Source organism: Triticum urartu, chromosome 2A (genome assembly GCF_056163025.1).
Source record: "Triticum urartu cultivar PI428250 chromosome 2A, HENAU_Tu73, whole genome shotgun sequence".
In the NCBI taxonomy this organism is placed as follows: domain Eukaryota; kingdom Viridiplantae; phylum Streptophyta; class Magnoliopsida; order Poales; family Poaceae; genus Triticum; species Triticum urartu.
Window position 1 is genome coordinate 76,918,520 of NC_141874.1, and position 20,776 is coordinate 76,939,295.

Consider the following 20,776-nt stretch of genomic DNA (forward strand, 5'->3'; position numbering starts at 1 on the left):
TTTTAACTTTTTTTAATCAAATGTATGTAGACTATATTGAAATATTCAAAACATTTTATATTTGTGAATGGAGGGAGTATTTTTTTAATTTATTGCATACTATGAGCATATACTGTACTGAAGGATTCAAAAGATACCAGGTGAGACGGCATTTTTTGTACCTGTCCAGCCTTGTGTCATGTCAAACCCTATATCGAATATTGGCATACCTTAGACTATGAGCAATCCCAATCAGAATAGTTTTAAATTTCTTGTTGAAACCATAAAAGGCGCCCCTTTTCTGTAACCATCCCCCGCTTTAGCTCGACAAAATGACAGCGCAACTACCTCAGCTCGGCTCAACTGGCCACCAGCAAACTGCCTCGCCAAGAACACTTCAACCGCCATTATAATATTCACGAAATTTGCCCTCCCGAGCTGCCCTTTTGCTCCACGCCTCTCCGCTCTCCGGTTTTGACTCGCCATCCATCCCCTCTCCCCGGCTCCCCCCCAAAGATTTTCACTTTCCACGCCGGGGAGATCAGCACGGTCCAAAGATCGCCGGGGTTTCTTGGCCGCCGGCATTTTCTGACGGCCGGGCGAGATGAGCTGCTTCCCGTGCTCGGGGTCCTCGGGGAAGGCCGGGGAGGACGCGGCGGCGCTCTCGCCGTCGCCCCGGCCGTCGGCGGCGAAGCCGGCGCCAGGTAACGCCCGCATCTTGACTTGACTTGTCCAGTTTCTGCGCAGACCGGAAGGACTGATCTTTTGGTCATTCTGATTCCTGTCTTGTCCGTTCAGATGTCTGATGATTTTTAGTGATTTCTGAGCATTGATTCAGGCATAAAAAGGTTATTGTTCCCTGACGGTACAAGAGGCCTAGCTGATCCCTAATTGCCGTGTTTTTAGAACACCTAATTGCCAATTGGTTGGGGCCTTGGGGGCGGTTGAGTCGTTGAGGTGGACATGGATCATGTGCTTAACTGTAGCATCTTGATTTATCGGGCCGGGACTAAGCGAATTAGTTTTGTATATTTTGATTCCTTGCATGTAGAAGAGTATATTTGATTCTATCGCGGTAGATGATTCATTCATTTATTCAGATATGCAGATGTTAGTCTGAATTCTTGCTGAGGTAGTGGTGGTGAAGGGGACACACAAAAGAACTATTTCTTGGCAGAAAATTGTATTTGTTTTTTTTTCTGAACTCAAGTTGCGTGAAAGGGAGAGAAATGTCTCATGTGAAGTTTGCGGTTGCAGTGATTTTGCTACCTAACTTCCTGTCTGAAGCAACCGAAGAAACAAATATTTGATGTGTTGTTTACACTTGTTGTCTCTGACTTACTCTTTGGGGTGGCTATTCGGTTGCTTCGAGCTTGCTTGAATTAGATTTCTCCCTTTGTTTGGTTGTTGGGGCCGATGAAGAGTTTGAAGCGAGCGCCACAGTTTAGTTTTTAGCTGCTGCCTGCTAGAACATGCAAGTCTGATCCCTGATTAGAAGTACACACGATCTTGTTTGTCCTTGTGGCTGCTGCAATTTCTCATCTACCTGCACCCAGAAGTATTTTACATCACATAATAATTATCTAAAACCGATTTAGATGTTGTTTGCTCACTGAAGGGTGGTACAAGAGATCTATGTTTGATTAATTCTTTTCTTCAGTGTACAGTGGTACTGTTATGCAGCAATAACAGATGTGTTTCTCTAATGCTAGTAAAATTTCTCATGAGGTGATACGATACGAGTTTTCATTGTACATATCTGCTTGGTGTTTAAACTTGAAATTAAATAACTATAAGGCCCATAAAGTGTCGGTGATAGTAGTACCTTTTTTATATCATTATAAAAATGGTCTGCTGTTAATGGGATGCTCATGATCGTGAAGGTATTTATATTGGAGCTACCTAGGATAGCTTTGTTCTGTACTGACTGTACATCACTTCCAACAACTCAAAAGAGTAGTATCTTGCACTTCAATTCAACTTATGCCACCAACTTGATGACATTAAGTGTAAATGGCAGTTCTGGACGAGTTAGGGAAGTAGAGTATTCGACAATAGATGTGAATGCGCCAACGGGTCTTCAGGTCATCAAATGTTAGATATGTATTATAGCTGTTTATGCGTCATGGTCCATTCTTTAGGTCCTTTCCTTTTATATTTCCTGGACTATATGATATTTGCATTCAAGAAAGCTTATAATTGAGGAACTATATGCTAATGTTTTTCTGGTGGGTGGGTCCAGATCGATACAATTCTCGTAGTTCAAGCTCTGTTCGCAGAGGAGGAAGTGCTCCACATGGCCCGGCAAAGATTTTCACTTTCCGAGAGCTAGCTATTGCTACCAAGAATTTCAGAAAAGATTGTTTGTTGGGTGAAGGTGGTTTTGGTCGTGTCTATAAAGGACACATGGAGAATGGACAGGTTTGTTATCTCTAGCCTTGTAAACTTTATTTCACTTTTCTGTTAAAAAGAGCAACGGATGTTATCTTTCATGTACTGCAACTTAAGAGATAATTTATTGGTAATTTCCATGACGTTACCCATTTTGCCTGTGTCATTTAGCAGGTTATTGCTGTGAAGCAACTCGACAGAAACGGTTTCCAAGGAAATCGTGAATTTCTTGTGGAGGTTCTCATGCTAAGCCTCTTGCACCATCCCAATCTTGTCAGATTAATTGGCTATTGCGCAGATGGTGATCAGCGCCTCCTCGTTTATGAGTATATGTTATTGGGATCGTTAGAAAATCATCTGCATGGTATGCTTCTCATTGTATGGTTTCCTGTCCTATAAAAATAATTCTCAGTGGTTGATCGCAATTGGTATTTTTACATATTACCAGTATCTTCATATTTACTCCCTCCGTTCCGATTTACTCGTCGTGATTTTAGTTCAAATTTGAACTAAAACCACGACGAGTAAATCAGAACGGAGGGAGTAGTTGGCTTGAGCTTCATAAAGAACATGCAAGAGCAACAACTTCTATACATGTATAGGTGTGGTAAATATGCAAAAAAAAAAAAACCTTATACGATGAGGATATCACATGGCTAACATATACAACTCTATAAAAACAGATAGTGGTCCTATTATTTCAGCTCCCTTAAGGGCCAAATCACAAACAATTTCAGCTTCAGTTTCAGAATTTTCAACTTGATTTATTACCAGTTACATTTGACATCTTAGTTATTCGCCATCCGAAACCTTTTCTAGAACCCTTAAGAAAAAATATACACGTTGTTCATCCCCTCAACAAGAAATTGTCATCCATATTTCTTCTTTTGTACTAACTCATGGATCACTCTCTGGACAGACCGCCCACCAGACAGGGAGCCCCTTGATTGGAATGCAAGGATGAGGATAGCTGTCGGTGCAGCAAAAGGTTTGGAGTACCTGCATGATAAGGCAAATCCACCGGTCATATATAGAGATTTCAAACCATCAAATATTCTTCTGAGCGAAGATTATTACCCGAAGCTGTCTGACTTTGGGCTTGCTAAACTTGGCCCTGTTGGTGAAAACACTCATGTATCAACAAGAGTTATGGGAACGTATGGCTATTGCGCTCCTGAATATGCGATGACAGGGCAGTTGACAGTAAAGTCTGATGTTTACAGTTTTGGTGTTGTGTTCCTTGAACTTGTTACAGGTCGGAGAGCCATTGATCACACCAAGCCTGATGGGGAGTCAAATCTTGTCGCATGGGTACGCTCAACCGCACTAAGTTACTTCCCATCAGTTTTGGTGTAGAGGGGATGGACATTTTTCTCATTTCTTCATAGGTGCCAAGTGTCTGATCCATATAAATTGCAGGCTCGCCCGATGTTCAGAGACCGTCGAAAGTTCTGCCAGATGGCCGACCCGTTGCTGCAAGGCCGGTATCCCAAGAGGGGTTTGTACCAGGCTTTAGCCGTTGCAGCAATGTGTTTGCAGGAGAAAGCGGCGTCCCGGCCCCTCATAGGGGACATTGTCACTGCACTTTCTTATCTAGCTTCCCAACATTATGATCCGAAAAGCTGTAGGACCTGCCCGTCTACCCCAAGGGCGAAAGCACACCGACGGACAACCAGTTGTGTTCCTGATGCTCAACGTGCAGCTGACACGCTTAACTGGGACGCCGTGGACTTGAGGAGAAAGGAGGCTAGAGGAGGGGAGTTTGAAGAGGATCTCAGTGAAGGCTGCTGCAGTGGCAGTAGCTCTGGGAGGAATGATGGCCTGGATGTGCCAGTACTGCTTGCCTTGCACAGTGGGAAGTCTTACAGTGAAGCTGATAGAGATCGCAAGTCTGCTGTCAAGGTCGATGCCCACGAGAAACTGAGAGCAGACCCTGGCAAATATAGCAGGCAGGTTTGAATTTGATGGCCAATACGAATGGGCAGTGTTGCCGTTAATTTTGCCAGGCATCATCACACCTGCATTGGTGAGGGGTGAGTGCTTCTCTGTGGTTACAGACCAGCATTTTTCTCTCAGCCAGGCTTGTGTTTCCCCACTCCTGTTGACCATACATTACACTCCATGGGTTTTTGTTGTTTCTACTGAACACTTATCACATACCGTATTGCGAAAGGGAGACGCTGTTCAACTGCTGGGAATCTGTCTCCCAGGATGCCTGCTTCGATCAATAACAGCGTCACTCGACGTATAGTAGATCACCCACTTTGTATTTATCGGCTAGGATAAGGTTTTCTTTGGTTTTTGGTATTGCCATATATGTTTGTGCATCGAAAAAGAGTTGTCTTGTAAGTAAATCCTGATATTAGAGGATTTTTCCTTTTGTCCATACCTTGTAAGAATGTATAAAAGGAATGATGATCTGTAGAGGATATATCACAATCAGGCATGGTTGTACAGACTAAAGTAAACGATATACAAGTTTTTTGGAGTGTAAATATGAATGTTTTTCGTTCTAACTGCTGTGAAAGGTAGCCAAATACTGGAATCTGAATAAACAACTATTCAGAGAAGAATTTGCCTCTTTTTCTCAAGTGTGGGTCAGATTTCAGATTAGAATTCTATGACACATCTAATAGACATTTCATCTCAATTTATTCTGCTTTATTTCCCAGATTCGCGACATCTGTATAGATATCTGCATGGCTATTGTATTTTTTACAAGATGCAAACACAGAGACGGATCTTTCGTGCATCCGACAAGAGTTTACACTCTAGAGCCTATAATTCGTGTCTACATTCCTACATATTCACAGGCTATGAAAGAACAATGTACAACCCAATCTGAATGAAATTCCCCAACTGAAGCCCCCCTTCTTCAAGAGAAAGAAAAGGCACCATCTTCTGCACTAAATTGGTGTTAACAAGATGCTGTATGCTATCTGGAACTGCTCCAGTCTGTCTGCATGCTATTCTCAACAATGGAGACCTCGACGCCGTGCTTTGTCATGATGATGTTGCTGCCGAGATCCTTACGTAATCGCTCAACGCTTTGTGCTGTGATGATTCTGCAGGTGCTCCAGTCATCTGACTCCATGTCTACTCCCAGGTATGTGAAATGGTCCTGAATGCTCAGGCTCAATATGGAGAGGCACCTAGTAAAACGATCGATGGGGATAATGTTAGAACTAGGAGCTAAAGAGACAGGCAGTTGAGCTGCAAGGAAGGTCTGTGGTCTGTAAAAACCTGCAGCAGTTTGGGTCTTCGCCGCTGGCATCACATATCTGTTCTGTTGTGTTGCCATCAGATTCGTCGATCCATACCTAAAATATGAGCAAGCACTAAGCATAACACTGTGATAAAGGCTTCCTAGAAGTTGGAAAGCATATTTATAAGTTTGTGCCCAAGGTATACCTCTCTTGGGAAGTGGTGGTACGTCAGTTTGGAAAGAAAGGAGAAATAAGGTGGCAAATGCGGCACAATATCATGTCCGTGTACCAGTCGAATTGTGTTTGGTACATATTTGGCAAAGTAGGAGGCAAAAACGGCATTGCCAACACGAGGCTGTCCGAAAGTCATGAGTTGAACATTGTCGCTTCCGAGCTTGATCTGTGGATAGGGTTTGAAGAGAAAAATCAACAGCTTACATAATAACCAGCCTCAAATATTGGAGTGCTGGTGTTAGGAATTTGATACAAGATCGCAATTTATATAACCTGGAAGGAATTAAGAGTCTGGACATTGAATGTACAGTATTTGTGAAACATTGGATCTTTGTGTACTTACAGCAAGATCGAGTGCACAGAAGGCAGCCATGGCTCCTCCCATTGAGTGCCCTGTGACTATGACGCCGATATCCCCATATGTCTTTCTTGCCTTGTGCACAGCACTTGTGATAGCTAGACGCAAAATTGTATTATTATAGGAGGAGAAAAATCCACTGTGCACCTTTAACCATAGTAGTAGAAAGTCTTTTAGCAAAAAGGTGCATCTGCCTTTCCTTTTTTCTCTTTTAAGAAAGTATAAACAGCTTATTGGCAATAACCTTTGCATTTGGCATGTCTGGATAGCTTAGATCAAGCTGCTTCCATACCAAGTCCTTGATCCAATTCTGCACACTGAGCAAGCAAATTTAAAACATAAAGGACATGTGACTCAAGAAATCAGAATAGTAACACATAAAGCATACTGGTTTAACTGGGAATACTAGAAGCACATGCAATTTGATTAGTACCTGTTCTCTTGAGTCCCTCTGATTGCAACTATTATGGCATTTAGATTGTGATCTACACCGACAAATGCCTGTCACATTGTTCACCCGTAGAATGGCAGGTAAAAGGAAGGCCATATCATGAAAAGTTCAGTACACTTGATAAGAAATATGCCGGAAATTTATGAAAACTTAAAATGGAGTGTGTTAAGATAGGAACCTGCAAGCAGTTCTCCACATCAACAATTAGAGACCTCATCTCGAAGTCCTATTTCAGAAGTAGGTGAATGTATAAATAAGAAAGGACAGATTCTATAAGCTGTATAGTTGACGGGCTGCTGCATATGACACCCAACCAACCATTGGCGAGCATCTTGATAGATCCCTTACTGTTTGAACAGTTATAATTTCAGGAAAACAAATAAGCACCCCTAGATAGATATGAATGGAAGAGAACAGTTGGAAGGTTTCTTACTTGAGTCAAGTCATTGCATCTTGAGCATGTCCATGTATACAAAGCTGTTAAATCTGTCATATACACCTGCAGACAGTATTTAGTTAATTTGACTTAACAAGATTCAAGACAAAGACGAACTAAAGCTCCCATTTAGAAAGCATGACATGCATTTAATGCAATAATGAGAATAAGTTCAACTTACAGCTGAAGCATACTCCACGATGGTCTTAGCAAGAGTATGATCATATATAAGACTCTGATCATGATTCTTGACAGAGAACTCTGCGATAATGAAAACAGTTAGTTTATTAGCATATTAAATGGTGCAATCCTGAACACAAGTGCAGAAGATCAATTTCAGATATAAGAAGATGCCAAAGCAGATGGACAAACATTTACGCCAAGAAAAACAAAATTGAACAAACTGAAAGCAAACAAAATAGATGACCCCAATTGATTTTTGCCTGTCATATATGGCAGCTTTTAGCACAAGTTCACTTTGATTAAGTTTGTGCATATAATATCTGAGGGATAGAACAAAAGTAAGTTCTAATTACCAGGAGAGGTTAAGCATGAACGGGTGACAGCCAAGTTAAAAGGGCATAGGTGATTCAATTTCACCTATTCTCATGTCCTGAAGGCTGAAACCACTTATATTCACAAATCACAAATCCACCTAGAGCAAGTGGATAACTGAAAATATTGCAGTGATATGAGTATATGACAGACAAAATCAGTTGGGGGCCTTATCAAATAGGAGTATTAGGTTAAGTGCCATATGTTGTACACGCACTAGATCTGTCAAGCCAAGCTCCAAAAGAATCTATGATGGTCTTTTGCTGTGAATCACTGAACATAATGCTTAGATATGGCAGCTAAAGATCAATTGGGGGCATCATGGGTGATGCTAGTGGAATCCCCAGAGCAAGTCAAGCTCCACAACAGTACAATGGTTCTTTGCCGCCACGGTTCATCAACTCGTTCTTCTTAATTCAACCCTTTTATTTTCTGGAGGTGACCAACCATATGCAACCAGAACTTCATTTTGTTAACAAGGGACCAGGTAGGTTCCAACTGCCAGCCACCTAATTTCCTTTTCTGTCCACACAAAGATGGTACAACTTTCTCCAGATGTTTGGATACAACCCCCAAGGCCCCAGCCACAACAACAAGAAGTGCATTCAATTAGTTCAGTTGTAGGCCAGTGTGCGGCTAACAGGCAATCAGAACTTGGGGAAATTTACAGGGAGCAGGGCAATTTCGTCAGTGCCATAGCTGCCCCCTTTCTCTCCCTGCATGATTACACCTTTTGAAATGCCTGCGTGTGCACTGATATTCGTCTATGCTTTCTCCAATCATGGCAGTCAGAATGAATTCAGTAAACAGCCCAATCGCTACTGAATTAGTTAACGCGTTCTTGGAATTCATTTGAGGAAAACTTAGAACAGTTACCCAACAAAAAAAAAGAAAGATAATCGAGGCCATACCTCTTCTGCCATGACAAGCCGAGAGCAGCAGGAGCACCAGGGCCAGCACGGCGACCCGCCTCCGTCGCTCCATGAACCTGCAGGGCGCATCTCCATGGATGAGACTACCATCACACCGACAAGAGAGTAGAAAACAGCCGTGGGAGCTGAGTGGGGAATCCTCGGGAGCATCGAAATGCGGAGGCAGAAAATGAAGGATAAATGGGCGGCGTCCAGGACCAAATTGACGAAAACCGAGCTTGGATTTGGCGACTCGTGAGCAGAACAAGAAGGGGAGAGAAGGAGGGAGTTTAGGGGAGGGTGATTTGGTACCTCGGCGGCGGCTGGAAATGGGTAGGAAGAAGGTGAGGTGAGATTGGACTGGAGCTGGAGGGGAGGGGGAGGCAGGAAGCGGATGGCGGTCGCTGAGCTCTATTAATGCGGCGCGGAAGGGACGATGGAAAAGGAGAATCGAAAATTGCTATTGGAGCCTCAGCTCATCTGCTTCCCTATAAATACGGAGTAGTAAATTCGAAAAAGAATATATGAATTGCTACTATTTGGGCGTCGAATATGCTCGGGTGCTCGTGTGGAATTCCATTCCAAGATGACATCCGTGGTTCTTTGAAAATTAAAAGGATTGCTTAAAATGCCTATTTTCGAAGCTTTAGATTGTATCTTTTTTTTTGGAGCTTCCCAATATCATCTCGCCATGAAATTTTGCGTGCATCTAGGACACTTGCATTTTCGGCGCTATATTTTTCTTAAAAAAAATTGAACCTTTAAACCATTTTTTTTCTACTTTACTATTTACTACTCCATACGTTCTATAATATAGTGCGTATAGATTTTTAAAAAGGTCAAACTTTAGAAACTTTGACCAAGTTATTAGAGATAACTATTTATGTTACGATACCAAATATACTTTCTTCGTCCAAAAATACTTGTTATCAAAATAGATAAAAAATGATGTATCTAGAAGTTTTTCTTATCAAAATGGATACCAAATATACTCCCTTCGTCCGAAAACATTTTTTATCCATTTTGATGACAAGTATTTTCAGACGAAGGGAGTATAAAGTATGAAAGTTCATCTTATGATGAATCGAATGAAATAAGTTTGATATTCTAAACGTAAATGTTTTTCTGCGCAAATTTGATCAAAGTTTGTGATGCTTGACTTTAAAAAGAATATAGACAGTACATTATCGAACAAAAGGGAGCACTATCCCCGTTCGCAAATATAAAATGTTTTAACCTTTTTCCGAATCAAATGTATGTAGACACATTTTAGTGTGTTTGTTGACTCATTTCGATCTATATGTTATTTATATTAAAATATTTAAAATATACTCCCGCCGTCTCGTAATACGAGTATAAGATTGTGAACGGAGTTTTTTTTTAGAGAAATTGTGAACGGAGTTTGTGGATGAGCTCGAGCTGCAAAATGCCGTCGTCAAAAAGAGCGTGCTGCTTGTTAGCTGTTTGCCTCGGCGAGAAGAGAGGAAAGGGAATATGCCCCGGCCCCCCCTCCGCAGCTCCCTTCTCTGATGCCGATCCTCCGGTTATGCTGTTGAGGTCCGGCAATGGTACGGCACGGTAGGGGGCCCCAAACCGTAATCTTTTATCCCGACCGCTAATATGAAAATGAAGAAATACTGGAGGGTTTAGCGTCCCCCGGAGGAATCCAGCGCCTTCACGCCAATGATGAGTTCAACAGCGACCTCTTCAGCCTTTGGTTCTCGGGTGCAAGATGATCGAGCGATCGACCCTAGTGGTTCCCATATTTTATCCTTTTCTTTCCTCAGTGAACGCGTTTTAATCTTCGCGACCAGCAGCCGTGGTTGCTGACACACAAGGACAAGGTTACGGTCTGTCGCGGAAGCGGTTACGTGCGGGGTCTCAACTGAGCTGCGGGGGTGAATTTTCTTGCCGGAAAGGAAGAAAGTCAGCCGGCGGCATCGTGTTACGTAGAGGAACCACGCCGGAGCACGTACGGCCGCGATCGTCGCGCGCGCGAGAGAGAGGAGGATTGGGAGAGGCCGTGCGTTGACTGGACTGGAGGAGGCGAGGCGGCGGTGCAGGGGCGTCCTCGGCACGTGCTGCCGCCGGTGCAGCTGGACCGCCGCGTGGCGCGGAGGAGAAGCGTCGCCGGCTACGGGTGCGGCACCGCCGCCACGCGTGAATAGAAATGCGATTAATAACTGGTTGCACCAAGATTCGGCCACTAGGGACCGGTGCCCGCAGTGACATGGCTTGGATCGGGGAGTATCTACAACCACAGCTAGCAAAATCCGCACTTAAACAGTCGTTTCAACAATCAGATACACCGTTTGCAAATCATCAAATCCATATGATTACTAGCAACATAAAACTAGTCCAAATTTCCGTCGGTGACCGTCCTTGTTGTTACGGCCGTGTCCATGTCCAGCGGCCGGATGCGCCCCTTGAAGTGTTGTTGCAGTCGCCGGTGAGGTAGAATAGGACATGGGACACGCACCGGCTCACGGGGCTCGAGGTGTCGCTGTCTCCCATGCCCTACTCTTTCTCATCGGAGTCCATGCCTCGCACGTCGTCGGTGGATGTGAGTCCGCCATGTCGTAGCCAGCCACGTCCACCACGCCCTGGTGCGGGGAAAGGGGTTGTTGGGCACCATATGCGGGGACTTAGAGTGCAACTCGGCCTTGCCGACATTTGCCGTGGCCTCCCACGCCCGCTGCCTCGCACGATAGGCACGCCATGACATATTTGCTTCAGAAGTGAAGTGACTGTGCACCTACGACTTGGCTCACCAACAGAGGGGCTACGCATCTGCCACGGCGTTCGAGCGCCAAACGGACTGCACCGGCTCCAGTGAGGCAGCGACGACTGCCTTGAGGCCAAATCCATGCGCCATTTGGTCGGGAGCAATAGATTCCCGCCAGATGGAGTCTCAGCGTTGCCGTCGAGCGGACCCTCCCCCAGTGGCGGAACACAAGGCAAACGGTCATCTCCTCCTTGAGGCTGTGTGGATGAGCTCCGGGGAAGCTTCGTGGGCGGAAGGTGGTGGACTAGAGGGGAGTGAAGTCGGGTCAAATGCGGCTAGGTTTTCGTCTGGAGTCATGTGGGTTGGGTGAGCCACCGTAGGCCGGATCCTACATGGCGAACGTGTCTGGGCGTCCCCATATCCACCCTGGATATGACCTGGATATGGGGAGTGTCGTTCAATCCGTGCGTTTTGTTGGAAATATGCCCTAGAGGCAATAATAAAATGGTTATTATTATATTTTCTTGTTCATGATAATTGTCTATTGTTCATGCTATAATTGTATTATCCGGAAATTGTGATACATGTGTGAATACATAGACCACAACATGTCCCTAGTGAGCCTCTAGTTGACTAGCTCGTTGATCAACAGATGGTCATGGTTTCCAGACTATGGACATTGGATGTCATTGATAACGGGATCGCATCATTAGGAGAATGATGTGATGGACAAGATCCAATCCTAAGCATAGCGCAAGATCGTGTAGTTCGTTGATCAACAGATGGTCATGGTTTCCAGACTATGGACATTGGATGTCATTGATAACGGGATCACATCGTTAGGAGAATGATGTGATGGACAAGACCCAATCCTAAGCATAGCGCAAGATCGTGTAGTTCGTCTGCTAAAGCTTTTCTAATGTCAAGTATCTTTTCCTTAGACCATGAGATTGTGCAACTTCCGGATACTGTAGGAATACTTTGGGTGTGCCAAATGTCACAACGTAACTGGGTGGCTATAAAGGTGCACTACGGGTATCTCCGAAAGTGTCTGTTGGGTTGGCACGAATCGAGACTGGGATTTGTCACTCCGTATGACGGAGAGGTATCTCTAGGCCCACTCGGTAAGACATCATCGTAATGAGCTCAATGTGACTAAGGGTTGATCACGGGATGATGTGTTGCGGAACGAGTAAAGTGACTTGCCGGTAACGAGATTGAACGAGGTATTGGGATACCGACGATCGAATCTCAGGCAAGTAACGTACCGATTGACAAAGAGAATTGTATACGGGATTGCTTGAATCCTCGACATCGTGGTTCATCCGATGAGATCATCGTAAAACATGTGGGAGCCAACATGGGTATCCAGATCCCGCTGTTGGTTATTGGCCGGAGAGTTGTCTCGGTCATGTCTGCATGGTTCCCGAACCCGTAGGGTCTACACACTTAAGGTTCGATGACGCTAGGGTTATTAGGAAGATTTGTATGTGATTAACGAATGTTGTTCGGAGTCCCGGATGAGATCCCGGACGTCATGAGGAGTTCCAGAATAGTCCGGAGGTGAAGATTTATATATGGGAAGTCATCATACGGTCACCGAAAATATTTGGGGGTATGCCGGTATTGTAGCGGGACCACCGGAGGGGTTCCGGGGGTCCACCGGGAGGGTCCACCTGCCCCGGAGGGCCTTATGGGCTGTAGGTGGAAGGGAACCAGCCCCTAGTGGGCTGGGCGCCATCCCACCCAAGGGCCCATGCGCCTAGGGTTTGGGGGGAACCCTAAAGGGGGGCGCCACCCTTGCTTGGGGGGCAAGCCCCCTCCCCCCTTGGCCGCCGCCCCCCTCTAAATCTCATCTAGAGGGGCTGGCCCCCCCTTCCCCCTTCTCCCTATAAATAGAGGGGCGAGGGGAGGGCTGCAGCACCACATCCAAGGTGCAGCCCCTCCCCTCCCCAACACCTCTCCTACTCCGCGTGAGCTTGGCGAAGCCCTGCCAGAGAACTGCCACTCCATCACCACCACGCCGTCGTGCTGCTGTTGGAGCCTTCTTTCTCAACCTCTCCCTCCTCCTTGCTGGATCAAGGCGCCGGAGACGTCACCGGGCTGCACGTGTGTTGAACGCGGAGGCACCGTTGTTCAGTGCTTAGATCGGTTTCGGCCGCGATCTGAATCGCTACGTGTACAACTCCTCCAACCGCGTTCTTGCAACGCTTCCGACTCGCGGTCTTCAAGGGTATGAAGATGACTCCCCTCTCTCTCGTTGCTAGTTACTCCATAGATTGATCTTGGTGATGCGTAGAAATTTTTTAATTTCTGCAATGATCCCCAACAGTGGCATCATGAGCTAGGTCTATGCGTAGTTTCTATGCACGAGTAGAACACAAGTTGTTGTGGGCGTCGATTTTGTCAATTTACTTGCCGTTACTAGTCTTATCTTGATTCGGCGGCATCGTGGGATGAAGCGACCCGGACCGACCTTACACGTACGCTTACGTGAGACTGGTTCCACCGACTGACATGCACTAGTTGCATAAGGTGGCTAGTGGGTGTCTGTCTCTCCCACTTTAGTCAGATCGGATTCGATGAAAAGGGTCCTTATGAAGGGTAAATATAAATCGGCATATCACGTTGTGGTTTTGGCGTAGGTAAGAAATGTTCTTGCTAGAAACCTATAGCAGCCACGTAAAAACATGCAACACCAATTAGAGGACGTCTAACTTGTTTTTGCAGTATATACTGTGTGATGTGTGTTGGAAATATGCCCTAGAGGCAATAATAAATTAGTTATTATTATATTTCCTTGTTCATGATAATCGTTTATTATCCATGCTAGAATTGTATTGATAGGAAACTCAGATACATGTGTGGATACATAGACAACACCATGTCCCTAGTAAGCCTCTAGTTAACTAGCTCGTTGATCAATAGATGGTTACGGTTTCCTGACCATGGACATTGGATGTCGTTCATAACGGGATCACATCATTGGGAGAATGATGTGATGGACAAAGACCCAATCCTAATCCTAGCACAAGATCATGTAGTTCGTATGCTAAAGCTTTTCTAATGTCAAGTATCTTTTCCTTAGACCATTAGATCGTGTAACTCCCGGATACTGTAGGAGTGCTTTAGGTGTTCCAAACGTCACAACGTAACTGGGTGGCTATAAAGGTACACTACAGGTATCTCCGAAAGTGTCTGTTGGGTTGGCGCGAATCGAGACTGGGATTTGTCACTCCGTGTAAACAGAGAGGTATCTCTGGGCCCACTCGGTAAGACATCATCATAATGTGCACAATGTGATCAAGGATTTGATCACGGGATGATGTGTTACGGAACGAGTAAAGAGACTTGCCTGTAACGAGATTGAACAAGGTATCGGGATACCGACGATCGAATCTCGGGCAAGTATCGTACCGCTAGACAAAGGGAATTGTATACGGGATTGATTAAGTCCTTGACATCGTGGTTCATCCGATGAGATCATCGTGGAACATGTGGGAACCAACATGGGTATCCAGATCCCGCTGTTGGTTATTGGCCGGAGAGTCGTCTCGGTCATGTCTACGTGTCTCCCGAACCCGTAGGGTCTACACACTTAAGGTTCGGTGACGCTAGGGTTATAGAGATATTAGTATGCGGTAACCCGAAAGTTGTTCGGAGTCCCGGATGAGATCTCGGACGTCACGAAGAGTTCCGGAATGGTCCAGAGGTAAAGAATTATATATAGGAAGTGCTATTTCGGCCATCGGGACAAGTTTCGGGCTCACCGGTATTGTACCGGGACCACCGGAAGGGTCCCGGGGGTCCACCGGGTGGGGCCACCTGCCCCGGGGGCCAAATGGCTGTAGGGGGTGCGCCTTGGCCTATATGGTCCAAGGGCACTAGCCCCAAGAGGCCCATGCGCCAAGAGAAGAGGGAAAGGAAGAGTCCTAAAGGGGGAAGGCACCTCCGAGGTGCCTTGGGGAGGAGGGACTCCTCCCTGGCCGCACCCTTCCTTGGAGGAAGGGCCAAGGCTGCCCCCCCTCTCCCTTGGCCCTATATATAGTGGCGGGAAGGGAGGGAAACCATACCTAAGCCCTGGCGCCTCCCTCTCCCTCCCATGACACATCTCCCTCCTCCCGCAGCGCTTGGCGAAGCCCTGTTGGAATCCCGCTACTTCCACCACCACGCCGTCGTGCTGCTGGATCTCCATCAACCTCTCCTCCCCCATTGCTGGATCAAGAAGGAGGAGACGTCGCTGCTCCGTACGTGTGTTGAACGCAGAGGTGCCGTCCGTTCGGCGCTAGGATCATCGGTGATTTGGATCACGACGAGTACGACTCCATCAACCCCGTTCTCTTGAACGCTTCCGCGCGCGATCTACAAGGGTATGTAGATCCACTCCTCCAACGTTGCTAGATGACTCCATAGATAGATCTTGGTGACACGTAGGAAAATTTTGAATTTATGCTACGTTCCCCAACAGTGGTATCAGAGCTAGGTCTATGCGTAGTTTCTATGCACGAGTAGAACACAAAGTAGTTGTGGGCGTTGATTTTGTTCAATATGCTTACCGTTACTAGTCCAATCTTGATTCGGTGGCATTGTGGGATGAAGCGGCCCGGACCGACCTTACACGTACTCTTACGTGAGACTGGTTCCACCGACTGACATGCACTAGTTGCATAAGGTGGCTAGCGGGTGTCTGTCTCTCCCACTTTAGTCGGATCGGATTCGATGAAAAGGGTCCTTATGAAGGGTAAATAGCAATTGGCATATCACATTGTGGTTTTTGCGTAGGTAAGAAAAGTTCTTGCTAGAAACCCATAGCAGCCACGTAAAACATGCAAACAACAATTAGAGGACGTCTAACTTGTTTTTGCAGGGTATGCTATGTGATGTGATATGGCCAAAGGATATGATGAATGATATATGTGATGTATGAGATGATCATGTTCTTGTAATAGGAATCACGACTTGCATGTCGATGAGTATGACAACCGGCAGGAGCCATAGGAGTTGTCTTAATTTATTTATGACCTGCGTGTCAACATAAACGTCATGTAATTACTTTACTTTATTGCTAACCGTTAGCTGTAGTAGTAGAAGTAATAGTTGGCGAGGCAACTTCATGGAGACACGATGATGGAGATCATGATGATGGAGATCATGGTGTCATGCTGGTGACGATGATGATCATGGAGCCCCGAAGATGAAGATCAAAAGGAGCAATATGATGTTGGCCATATCATGTCACTATTTGATTGCATGTGATGTTTATCATGTTTATACATCTTATTTGCTTAGAACGACGGTAGTAAATAAGATGATCCCTCACTAAAATTTCAAGAAGGTGTTCCCCCTAACTGTGCACCGTTGCGAAAGTTCGTCGTTTCAAAGCACCACATGATGATCGGGTGTGATAGATTCTTACGTTCGAATACAACGGGTGTTGACGAGCCTAGCATGTACAGACATGGCCTCGGAACACATGCGAAACACTTAGGTTAACTTGACGAGCCTAGCATGTACAGACATGGCCTCGGAACACAAGAGACCGAAAGGTCGAGCATGAGTCGTATAGAAGATACGATCAACATGAAGATGTTCACCGATGTTGACTAGTCCGTCTCACGTGATGATCGGACACGGCCTAGTTGACTCGGATCATGTAATCACTTAGATGACTAGAGGGATGTCTATCTGAGTGGGAGTTCATAAGATGAACTTAATTATCCTGAACATAGTCAAAAGGTCTTCGCAAATTATGTCATAGCTCGCGCTTCAGTTCTACTGTTTAGATATGTTCCTAGAGAAAATTTAGTTGAAAGTTGATAGTAGGAATTATGCGGACTAGGTCCGTAAACTGAGGTTTGTCCTCATTGCTTCATAGAAGGCTTATGTCCTTAATGCACCGCTCAGTGTGCTGAACCTCGAACGTTGTCTATGGATGTTGCGAACATCTGACATACACATTTTGATAACTACGTGATAGTTCAGTTAAATGGCTTAGAGTTGAGGCACCGAAGATGTTTTGAAACATCGCGAAACATATGAGATGTTTCGAGGGCTGAAATTGGGATTTCAGGCTCGTGCCCACGTCAAGAGGTATAAGACCTCCGACGATTTTCTTAGCCTGCAAACTAAGGGAGAAAAGCTCAATTGTTGAACTTGTGCTCAGATTGTCTGAGTACAACAATCGCTTGAATCGAGTGGGAGTTGATCTTCCAGATGAAATAGTGATGGTTCTCCGAAGTCATTACCACCAAGCTGCTTGAGCTTCGTGATGAACTATAATATATCAGGGACATATATGATGATCCTTGAGATATTCGCGATGTTTGACACCACAAAAGTAGAGATCAAGAAGGAGCATCAATTGTTGATGGTTGGTGAAACCACTAGTTTCAAGAAGGGCAAGGGCAAAAAGGGATGCTTCATGAAACGGCAAATCAGCTGCTGCTCTAGTGAAGAAACCCAAGGTTGAACACAAACCCGAGACTAAGTGCTTCTGTAATAAGGGGAACAGCCACTGGAGCAGAATTACCCTAGATACTTGGTAGATGAGAAGGCTGGCAAGGTCGATAGAAGTATATTGGATATACATTGTGTTGATGTGTACTTTACAGTAGCACCAGGGTATTAGATACCGGTTCGGTTGCTAAGTGTTAGTAACTCGAAATAAAAGCTACGGAATAAACGGAGACTAGCTAAAGGTGAGCTGACGATATGTGTTGGAAGTATTTCCAATGTTGATATGATCAAGCATCACACGCTCCCTCTACCATCGAGATTGGTGTTTGCGTTGAGCATAGACATGATTGGATTATGTCTATCGCAATACGGTTATTCATTTAAGGAGAATAACGGTTACTCTGTTTATTTGAATAATACCTTCAATGGTCTTGCACCTAAAATGAATTGTTCATTGAATCTCGATCATAGTGATACACATGTTCATGCCAAAAGATATAAGATAGTAATGATAGTACCACCTACTTGTGGCACTGCCACTTAAGTCATATCGGTATAAAACGCATGAAGAGGCTCCATGTTAATGGATCTTTGGACTCACTCATTTTTGAAAAGTTTGAGACATGCGAACCATGTCTATTGGTGTATATGCATGAAGAAACTCCATGCAAATGGACCGTTTGGACTCACTTGATTTTGAATCACTTGAGACATGCAAATCATACCACATGGGCAAGATGACTGAAAGCCTCGTTTTCATTAAAATGGAACTAGAAAGCAACTTGTTGGAAGTAATACATTTTGATGTGTGCAATCCAATGAGTGCTGAGGCATGTAGTGGATATTGTTATGTTCTTACTTCACAGATGATTTGAGTAGATGTTGAGTATATTTACTTGATGAATCACGAGTCTGAATTATTGAAAGGTTCAAGTAATTTCAGGGTGAAGTTGAAAGATCGTCGTGACAAGAGGATAAAATATCTATGATATGATCATAGAGATGAATATCTGAATTACGAGTTTGGCATAGAATTAAGACATTGTGGAAATTGTTTCACAACTAATACAGCCTGGAACACCATAGTGTGATGGTGTGTCCGAACATCATAACTGCACCCTATTGGATATGATGCATACCATGATGTCTCTTATCGAATTACCACGATAGTTTATGGGTTAGGCATTAAAGACAACCACATCCACATTAAATAAGGCACCACGTAATTCCGATGAGATGACACCGTATGAACTGTGGTTTAGAGAAACCTAAGCTGTCATTTCTTAGAAGTTTGGGGCTGCGACGCTTATGTGAAAAAGTTTCAGGCTGATAAGCTCGAACCCAAAGCGGATAAATGCATCTTCATAGGACACCCAAAATAGTTGGGTATACCTCCTATCTGAGAACCGAAAGCAATAAGGGATTGTTTCTAGAATCGGGTCCTTTCTCGAGGAAAAGTTTCTTTTGAAAGAATTGAGTGGGAGGATGGTGGAGACTTGATGAGGTTATTGAACCATCTCTTCAACTAGTGTGTGGCAGGGCACAGGAAGTTGTTCCTGTGGCACCTACACCAATTGAAGTGGAAGCTTATGATAGTGATCATGAAACTTCAGATCAAGTCACTACCAAACCTCGTAGGATGACAAGGATGCATGTTACTTCAGAGTGGTACGTAATCCTGTCTTGGAAGTCATGTTGCTAGACAACAATGAACCTACGAGCTATGGAGAAGCGATGGTGGGCCCGGATTCCGATAAATGGCTAGAGGCCATAAAATCCGAGATAGGATCCATATATGAAAATAAAGTGTAGACTTTGGAAGAACTACTTGATGGTCGTGAGGCTGTTGAGTACAGATGGATTTTAAAAGGAAGACGGACAATGATGGTAAATGTCACCATTAAGAAAGCTCGACTTGTCGTTAAGATGTTTCCGACAAGTTCAAGGAGTTGACTACGATGAGACTTTCTCACTCGTAGCGATGCTAAGAGTCTGTTGGAATTATATTAGGGATTACTGCATTATTTATGAAATCTTGCAGATAGGATGTCAAAACATTGTTTCCTCGATGTTTTTTTGAGGAAAGGTTGTATGTGATACAAACCGGAAGGTTTTGTCAATCCTGAAAGATGCTAATAAGTATGCAAAGCTCCAGCAATCCTTCTAGGGACTGGAGTAAGCATCTCGGAGTTGGAATGTATGCTTTGATGAGATGATCAAAGATTTTGGGTGTATACAAAGTTTATAAGAAACTTGTATTTCCAAAGAAGTGAGTGGGAGCACTATAGAATTTCTGATAAATATATGTTGTTGACATATTGTTGATCAGAAATGATGTAGAATTTCTGGAAAGCATATAGGGTTATTTGGAAAGTGTTTTTCAATGGAAAGCCTGGATTAAGCTACTTGAACATTGAGCATCAAGATCTATAAGGATAGATCAAAACGCTTAATGGTACTTTCAAATGAGCACATACCTTGACATGATCTTGAAGGTGTTCAAGATGGATCAGTCAAATAAGGAGTTCTTGCCTGAGTTGTAAGGTATGAAGTTAAGACTTAAAGCTCGACCATGGCAGAATAGAGAGAAAGGACGAAGGTCGTCCCCTATGCTTAAGACATAGGCCCTACAGTATGCTATGCTGTGTACCGCACCTGAAATGTGCCTTGCCATGAGTCAGTCAAGGGGTACAAGAGTGATCCAAGAATGGATCACAGGACAGCGGTCAAAGTTATCCTTAGTAACTAGTGGACTAAGGAATTTTCTCGATTATGGAGGTGGTAAAAGAGTTCGTCGTAAAGGGTTACGCCGATGCAAACTTTGACACTAATCCAGATTATTCTAAGTAGTAAACTGGATTCGTATAGTAGAACAGTTATTTGAAATGGCTCCAAATATAGCGTAGTAGCTGCATCTACAAGATGACATAGAGATTTGCGAAGTACATACGGATCTGAAAGATTCATACCCGTTGACTATAACATCTCTCACAAGCATAACATGATCAAACCCAGAACTCATCGAGTGTTAATCACATGGTAATGTGAATTAGATTATTGACTCTAGTAAACTC

General features: G+C 44.5%; 2 protein-coding genes across 3 annotated transcripts; one reads left to right on the forward strand and one right to left on the reverse strand.

The window, feature by feature from the left end:
* The first annotated feature begins 310 nt into the window (after positions 1–310).
* Positions 311–4,886, forward strand: LOC147983873 (putative serine/threonine-protein kinase PBL7). Of its 2 annotated transcripts, none has more exons than XM_087543196.1 (5): positions 311–683; positions 2,222–2,400; positions 2,542–2,734; positions 3,290–3,681; positions 3,790–4,886. In XM_087543196.1, the coding sequence occupies exons 1-5, from the start codon at positions 584–586 to the stop codon at positions 4,327–4,329; spliced, it is 1,404 nt and encodes a 467-aa protein (XP_087399322.1). In that variant the 5' UTR covers positions 311–583; the 3' UTR covers positions 4,330–4,886. The 2 variants fall into 2 exon arrangements, with proteins under 2 accessions (XP_087399322.1, XP_087399323.1); XM_087543197.1 differs by having other exon boundaries at positions 312–683; positions 2,545–2,734.
* Positions 4,887–5,003: 117 nt separating this feature from the next.
* LOC147983874 (lipase-like) lies at positions 5,004–8,988 on the reverse strand. Its single transcript, XM_087543198.1, has 11 exons — positions 8,834–8,988; positions 8,522–8,598; positions 7,237–7,316; positions 7,053–7,118; positions 6,798–6,845; positions 6,602–6,669; positions 6,413–6,485; positions 6,154–6,315; positions 5,782–5,976; positions 5,614–5,690; positions 5,004–5,522 (listed from the first exon to the last, which is right to left on the reverse strand). The coding sequence occupies exons 2-11, from the start codon at positions 8,592–8,594 to the stop codon at positions 5,306–5,308; spliced, it is 1,059 nt and encodes a 352-aa protein (XP_087399324.1). The 5' UTR covers positions 8,595–8,598; positions 8,834–8,988; the 3' UTR covers positions 5,004–5,305.
* Positions 8,989–20,776: the final 11,788 nt, after the last annotated feature.

What these genes read in the sequence shown, in the direction of transcription:
- LOC147983874 (XM_087543198.1), bottom strand. Translation starts at nt 8,594, where the DNA reads ATGGAGCGACGGAGGCGGGTCGCCGTGCTGGCCCTGGTGCTCCTGCTG. An exon ending in AGAGGGACTCAAGAGAACAG is followed by an intron (nt 6,486 to 6,601) that starts GTACTAATCAAA and finishes TTGCTTGCTCAG; the next exon opens with TGTGCAGAATTGGATCAAGG. An exon ending in ACCACCACTTCCCAAGAGAG is followed by an intron (nt 5,691 to 5,781) that starts GTATACCTTGGG and finishes CTCATATTTTAG; the next exon opens with GTATGGATCGACGAATCTGA.
- LOC147983873 (XM_087543196.1), top strand. Translation starts at nt 584, where the DNA reads ATGAGCTGCTTCCCGTGCTCGGGGTCCTCGGGGAAGGCCGGGGAGGAC. An exon ending in GGCGGCGAAGCCGGCGCCAG is followed by an intron (nt 684 to 2,221) that starts GTAACGCCCGCA and finishes GGGTGGGTCCAG; the next exon opens with ATCGATACAATTCTCGTAGT. An exon ending in AGTCAAATCTTGTCGCATGG is followed by an intron (nt 3,682 to 3,789) that starts GTACGCTCAACC and finishes TATAAATTGCAG; the next exon opens with GCTCGCCCGATGTTCAGAGA.